The sequence below is a fragment of the Cariama cristata genome, unplaced genomic scaffold (genome assembly GCF_000690535.1).
Source record: "Cariama cristata isolate BGI_N322 unplaced genomic scaffold, ASM69053v1 scaffold9890, whole genome shotgun sequence".
Taxonomy (NCBI): domain Eukaryota; kingdom Metazoa; phylum Chordata; class Aves; order Cariamiformes; family Cariamidae; genus Cariama; species Cariama cristata.
Window position 1 is genome coordinate 821 of NW_009592930.1, and position 7102 is coordinate 7922.

The 7102-nt window shown below is 44.2% G+C and overlaps 1 protein-coding gene across 2 annotated transcripts in view; it reads left to right on the plus strand.

Moving 5' to 3' along the window:
• Positions 1-389: 389 nt before the first annotated feature.
• SPATA13 (spermatogenesis associated 13) overlaps positions 390-7102 on the plus strand; it is a 14784-nt gene continuing 8071 nt past the window's right edge. The window contains exons 1-5 of one of the 2 annotated variants that reach the window (XM_009702395.1): positions 390-524; positions 947-1126; positions 2176-2361; positions 5007-5186; positions 5835-6067. In XM_009702395.1, coding sequence (XP_009700697.1) covers positions 1001-1126; positions 2176-2361; positions 5007-5186; positions 5835-6067 — 725 coding nt within the window. In that variant the 5' untranslated portion in view covers positions 390-524; positions 947-1000. The remainder of the gene's footprint in view (positions 525-946; positions 1127-2175; positions 2362-5006; positions 5187-5834; positions 6068-7102) is intronic. The other variant, XM_009702469.1, reaches the window with a different exon arrangement.

Sequence of the window (7102 nt, forward strand, 5' to 3'; positions counted from 1 at the left end):
GGTGAGGGTACCCGGCCGGGGACTGACACCAGCCCCCCCGCTGCAGGGGGCCCGCTGGAGCTCTCGTGTCTGCCCTGGGGGGAACAGCATCGAGACCTTCCTTCTGATTCGGGTCATTCAAATAATGGTTGTAGTTCTGGGTTTTGCGCACAAAAAGGAGAATTTCTCAGTTTCACCAGCTGCTAAATGAGAAAATTCTGAAGAAGAGTAAAAAATATTTAATGGCAGAAAAGCAGTTTTCCTAGGAGGTCTGTGGCCCCCCACTTCTGCTGTTACCGTTGTATTCGTGACAACAAAGGTGACTTCTCAGCGATTCTTCTTGCGTTGTTATTTTTTGGGAGAACCATAAAAATAATGAAGCAAACAGCTGTTGCACCTTTGTTTTAGTTGCTGCAGACAGCGGGACTGAGTCTTCGGCCTTAGTGGACGACAATGGCAGTGAGGAAGACTACAGTTACGAGGAGCTCTGCCAAGCCACTCCCAGGTACCTGCAGCCCGGAGGGGAACAGCTAGCAATTAATGAGGTAACGTCCTGGGCTTTGCATTGCTGTAACGACGGGCCGGGGGGGTGGTGGTGTTTTCCACAGGGCTGAGGTTTCGTGTTAATAAAGAGCGCAGCGGCAGTAGCCAGCGTAGCGAAGGATCCAGCAGCCATGGTGTCCGGTCTCTGGTGGTGCCCGGGAGCAGGTGCCAAGGGGCGAGCACAGTGGCGGGTGCTTTGCTCGATGTGTAACTCGTTAGCCTATGTGACTGCTCTGGAGCAGGACTCTAATTGGTCTCACTAATAAATATACACATAGATTTCTGAAAATCCAGAATTTTAGTTTTACCCTGTAATAGGAGTAATCGTGGGCACTCCAGCGAGGCATTTTGTTCTTTTAGTAATTTATAAGCAGTTCATTGTGTGTCTTTTGTCCTTCACAACCTGATTTTCTTCCCATCTCAGCTGATAAGCGATGGCAGCATCGTCTATGCAGAAGCTCTCTGGGACCATGTGACTATGGATGATCAAGAGCTCGGCTTCAAAGCAGGAGATGTCATTAGAGTTCTAGAAGCTTCCAACAAAGACTGGTGGTGGGGAAGAAACGAGGACAAGGAAGCCTGGTTTCCAGCTAGCTTTGTCAGGGTGAGTAACTCTCCTGCTTTTGCACCATTATCACACGAGCTTCCTCACAGAGTGCCACAGCGACGATCACAGCATTACGATGAAGTGAAGGACCTGATCCTCAGCATCTTTATGTTTGAACGTCAGTGGTGTAACTCCTAAGGACTTCACAAGAGCAAAAGCAATAGAGAATCACACCCCAAGATCCCTCAGCTCCTCTGACACCTTTTGCTCTGGCTTCTTCCTTTGTGTGGTCCTTTTGTAACCGAAGGAATATCTGAAGCAGAAATGAGGGCAGCAGAAAGCTCAGCCAGGAGCAATCGGCGTATACGGAGAGGGCGCAGCAGTTATCATAAGGGAGTGGGGAAAGCTATGCTGCAGGGATTTCTTGGTAAAATAGGGCTTAATTTACTGTCACAGCATTCTGTAGGAATCTGGCTCACAGTCTGAACTCCCCAGTCAGAACTCAGCCAGATTAACAGCAGTATAACTCTCGAATGGTATAAAATTGAACTATGTTTTAGAAATTAAAGTGCTTTTTGAGAGGCTGTAATGAAGCTCGGGCCACGCTGTATGAAGTGCCACGCAAAGTGCAAGAGGTGGTTCCTGCCTTTGCCCTTCCTAGATCTCCAGCCAGCGTGGGCAGTCAGCCAAAAGTGCAAAAAGGAGGTGCTGCTATCCACGCCGTACAGACGGGGACCTCAGGCAGAGGGAAACTATTTAAAAGTGTTTGAGTTGTCTGCTTTTGTAATTTTTACCTATATGCTGGCTTGGCCAAAGTAACGCGTAAACTGTTTGTCTTAAGTCTGAAAAACACACATGGAACACAACATGGTATCTCTCAAATACATCAGCCATGTATTTAACCAGACGAAAATCCCCACGCTTTATTTGAATACGCAGTGGGTACAATGAGATAAATCCTGTTGTGGAACGCTCTCTGTAAGGTAAGAATGGGAACATTTCTGTAGCAAGTCCTCTCTTAATTGTAAGAAGTTCGTAACAGTTTTATCACATTTTGTAAAAGTTTCCTGCTTTACTCTAGTTTGCTTTCTTTGTTCTGGCTGCAGCTGCGAGTTAATCAGGAGGAAGTGCCAGAAAATTGTAGTAGTATCCAGGACGAAGAACAAGATACAGATATTAGCAATCATCGTCAGAAAATAGCTGAAAACAAGGATCAGATGAGAACCAACGTTATACAGGAAATCATGAACACAGAACGAGTCTATATCAAGCATCTCAAGGACATCTGTGAGGTATGTGCTTTAACCTGAGAGCATTCTGCTGACCTAATGTGAACAAAACATCCCACGTAAGTTGAGAACCCGAGCGGTTTCTCGTATCAAAATATTCCCAATTGCACTTCTGAGGCTGTCAGTCAGACCCTTCTTGTGTCCTCTTAACGGCTTTCCTCTCTGCCGACTGCCACAGGGCACTGCTTCCTTTTTTAAAAAAAAAATCATTCCACTTTTGACATGGAAAAAGCACTTTGCTGATCTGACCGCTATTTCCATAGTAATGAGAGAAGGAAGTCCAGTTTATTTAGAACTTTTTACCACTTGGTTTAGATAGAAAACTTTCAGTAACTTTTTAATAAAATTAATTACAGTTCAAGGACAAAAGTTTTTGAAAGTAACTTGCAAAGACAGTGTTTGCTGGGTGAGTTTTTTTTTGTTTTCTCCAACAAAGAGACTTTTGCTGGATGCTTAGAAGCCATGAAGAAGTCTTTAAAGGTGTTTTAGAACTACCTTGCTTGTTTGAACCATAAAATGTGGGGTTTTTTTTTTCTTTTTGTTCAAATTTTGCTGGAGGCCCACACTTGGACAAGAAGCTTCTTAATACTTTTCAACTGAAGTTTGCCTCTTCTGATGCAGATTGTAACGCATTTGACCTGTGTTTGACTCGTATTTGTGGTTAGCATCTGGAAGGGTGCTAAGCAACCTACCAAACTATTCTTTGTGCCCTTAGTTTGCTAGGTCTCTCTCTGTATTTGCCGTGTTGTCATCCTTTAGTCCACCACTCATCATTAGATTCTTTCATGGACAGCAAAGTAGACAAGACAGCAGTGTTTTGAAGAAGGAAAAAAAGGAAAACAAAAAGACAAAAATACATTGCTAATTTTAAAACATTAAATGTAAGTTTTGTCATTTAGACTCACTATTTACTTAAGCTAGTAAGCTTGACTGTGTGTCTAAAAGACCAGAGAGGAATTTGTACACGCAGCTGTGTCACTGACACGATTAGTTGAGTTCTAGGACATGACTTTCATATTTTACTGACCTATTAATTCTTAGATGGATATTAATAATTAATTTTCTCTAATACATATATTCTATACCCCTTTTTAAAAATCTGACGTGCGTCTGAGTTTAGTACAAGAGAGCAAACACATGTTTTCCAAGTAGAGAGGTGATGCTCCCTGTTCAACATGTGGGGTAGAGATGGTCTGCTTTCCTCCGAGCAAATCTGTAGGGTGCTGCAGGCGGGACATAAGGCTGAAAATACGCTCCAGTGAGACTAACCCGGGAAAGCTACTGCAGGTAGGAGTGCAAATTCGCAGGCTCTGCCCTGGAATGATTCACTAGGGCTGGTGCAGTCAGCATCGTGAAGCTGGAGTATACCCAGAAAAACATTTTACATTCAAGAAGTGTCTGCAGTCCCTATTACAAGGGCTGCACAGGAATTAGTTTTCCTTGTCGGAGTAACCCTCCTAACAGTAGTAAATGTGGTAGCTGGCTTGCAGCATAGCCACTGCACAGCTGTCAGAGCAGATGGCTGTGGGGGAGGCAGGAGTATTCGTAACAGTGCCAGCAATATTCAGGGTTGCTTCCTGGTAGACCTCACCGGAGCAATTGCAGGCTTTTTACAGCTGTCTGCTCCCAAAGCGGTTTGGGGGAAACCTGCCCGAAGCAGCCAAGCGGAGGAGCCTGGCAGATAACCCCTGTCGTGGCAGTTAACCTTCACACTCGGGTGCTGTAGCTGGCAGGAGAGGTGAGCTCAGCAGCTGTGCCTGTGTATTCAGCCCCTGCACTGCGTCCTCCTCGCCACCCTCAGCTCCGTGGAGCGGGTACCCGAGGGTGTGCCGGCAGCTCCCCCTGCCCCTGCCAGCCCCAGTGGGCCCGGTGGAACCCGTACTTCTCACGCTGCGAATGCCCGTGCGATCTGACGGCGGTCACTGATGGCAGCAGAATTTGCTCTGAGGGTGTTTTAAAACTGCAGGATTCAGTTGTGTGTCTACGTAACACTGGATAAAGTGACCTGGACCCCTGCGATGTTCTTACAAGTAAAGAGAAAAAAACCTGGAAAAGCGATTGTATTTCTATGTGCAGTCTTGCCAAGACTATTACCTCCTGCCAATACCACATGGACTTTACCAAACAGCTGCACTCTGAATGCGTTATAGTGAGTTCTTCATTTTGCTTCTCTGGCTTAGACTGTACCCTACTTACCTGCTGGGTAAGGAACCAGTACTTTAGCCCTGACAGAAATCGTCTTTATATTAATTGTTGTAGGATTTGTTCTCCTCTGCATAGAGAAGAACTGTTGGAGCACAGAGAAACTGCTGCGACAAAGCCCGGCAGCTGCAGCAGCAGATGCATGGGGCCTGACACCGGGCTCACCTCCAGCCTGGCCTGACAAGGAGATGCGGCTGGGCTTAAGGCACTCTGCAGGTTGCCGGGTCCCTGATTCATTTACGGTGCTGGAGTGCCAGAATCAATGTGTAAACACTTCAGGTGCAAATCTGAAATTGCACGTCCGTCTGTCTGTGTGGGTGTGTGGCTGGGAAACCGCTCACCTGCCCGTAGATCACAGGGGTTTTGCCAGCTCAGGTGGGCTTGTTCAGGGTAGAACCTGCGTTTGCATCTTCAAACTAAAGAGTGCGTTTTTATTTCATTTCCAGGGTTATATTCGGCAGTGTCGCAAACATACAGGAATGTTCACCGCAGCTCAGTTAAGCACCATTTTTGGAAATATTGAAGATATTTACAAGTTCCAAAGGAAGTTTCTGAAGGATCTTGAGAAACAGTACAATAAAGAGGAACCTCATCTAAGTGAAATAGGGTCATGTTTTCTTCAACATGTATGTTGCAAAAGTCGATTTTATTTATGAAATTAACAAAATATGATAAGAAAATGCTAAGTTACCATGTTAGGAGGGGATTTTAGTAACAAGTGCTTATCAAACACTAAACTGTGTATAGATAGCATTTTAGGATGTAAAATAATATATAATTATAGAGTTATTTAAATGTTTTAGATTTCTTCTCATCTTTAGCAAGCATGTAACTTTGTACACAATTTTAAGTTTCCTTTTTCAAAACTGTAATGATCACAGATGAGCTGGACTATTTGCAGTGATCTCATATTGGGCATGCCAAAACTTCCTAAAGAAAGTAAGGAAAGAAGGTGGTGGGGAAAGAGGCTGTGAGTTCGTGATAAACACTTGCTAAGCGTATAGCTGTCTCCCACAAAGAAAAATACCTCTTAAAGTGGGTTTGATTACCCTGACTGAATGGGGGCCTCTTTTTCTGTGTTCTGACAAAGAAGATACATAGTTTTGACAGTTACAAAGTAGATTTCTGCATAGTTTCAAGTCTGATCAGCCTAGAAACAGTATAGGAAATGGCTTTATTAATCTAATTAGATATAATAGATGTTACAAAAATATCTTTCCTCCTTGATAGACAAATACTTTAGTTAAATCTTTGACTTTTTTTTTTTTTAATAGCAAGAAGGCTTTGCTATTTATTCAGAGTATTGTAACAATCATCCCAGTGCCTGCATTGAACTTTCCAAACTAATGAAACAGGGCAAATACCGTCACTTCTTTGAGGCCTGTCGCTTGCTTCAGCAGATGATTGACATTGCTATTGACGGTTTTCTTCTCACGCCCGTTCAGAAAATCTGCAAATACCCTCTGCAGCTTGCAGAGTTGCTCAAATACACCACCCAGGAGCACAGGTGAGAGAATGAAAAAAACCAAATCTTACAATAGTAATAACACCTAATTACTGAAGCTGTCTGGGTGACTCAGCACTGAGGCTTTTATGATCAGGAACAAAACTCCCATTGAGACTATAGGCTAAATGGGCATCTTGGAACCATCACCAATATTAACAAAAACAGTATCTGAAAATGCAGCACAGGGGACTGACAGGATGGAAGGCCGAATGAGGAGTGAGAGAGGGAGAAAGAGACAAGGAAGGTGCTGAGATGGGATGCAGGGAGAGGGATGTAAATCAGAGTGAAAAAAAGCCAATGTGTCAAAGAAATGAAGGAGAAGGAAATCCACAGAAGAAAGGGGAAAGCTGCATAAATGTTGTGGACACAAGAAGAGGGCCTTAGAAAAAAGCACAATCTGAGCAAGTTTGAAGGAAATGTTTTTTAGAAACTTCTTAGTAATAGATATTGCCTTTGTTTGCAATAAAGTCCAGATATTAGATTTTCAGCTGGGATAAATAAGAATTGAAGTTGCAGGTTATTAGCCTTTCTAGTAACCCCCTGAGCTGATTAAATCTTTAACTAAAGATTTGATCTTTAAATGCCTGCCTTTTTATCTTGTACAACTGCAAGAAAAATGTTCCGTTGTGACCCCTGTGCTTAAAGTCTAAATGCAGCCTGAGGCAATGCTTCCTTGGCCAAAGTCTTCACTTCTTTAACCTTGAGAGAACTCCCCTTGGAGACCAGGGGATTTTTGCCAGGGGCAAGTATAGGGGATGTGAAGTACTGACATTCAGGTGTGAAATGCCTCCCTTCAGTTCTGTGGCTACCTGGGAAGCCCTGCAAAAACAATTACTGACACAGGTATCTCTTTCACTGCTACGAAGTTTAGAAAGATGATTCTGTGAGCTGTTAAACCTGCAGATGAAGTGACAGCAAGGTCTTGCCACCTTCCACCCATAGCACCCGCTTTCTCTTCTGTGGCAGAGCACCCGGAGATGCCGGCAAGCACAGGCAGGCACCCGGTGCACAGCCGTGCTCGCCAGCAGGCAGGCC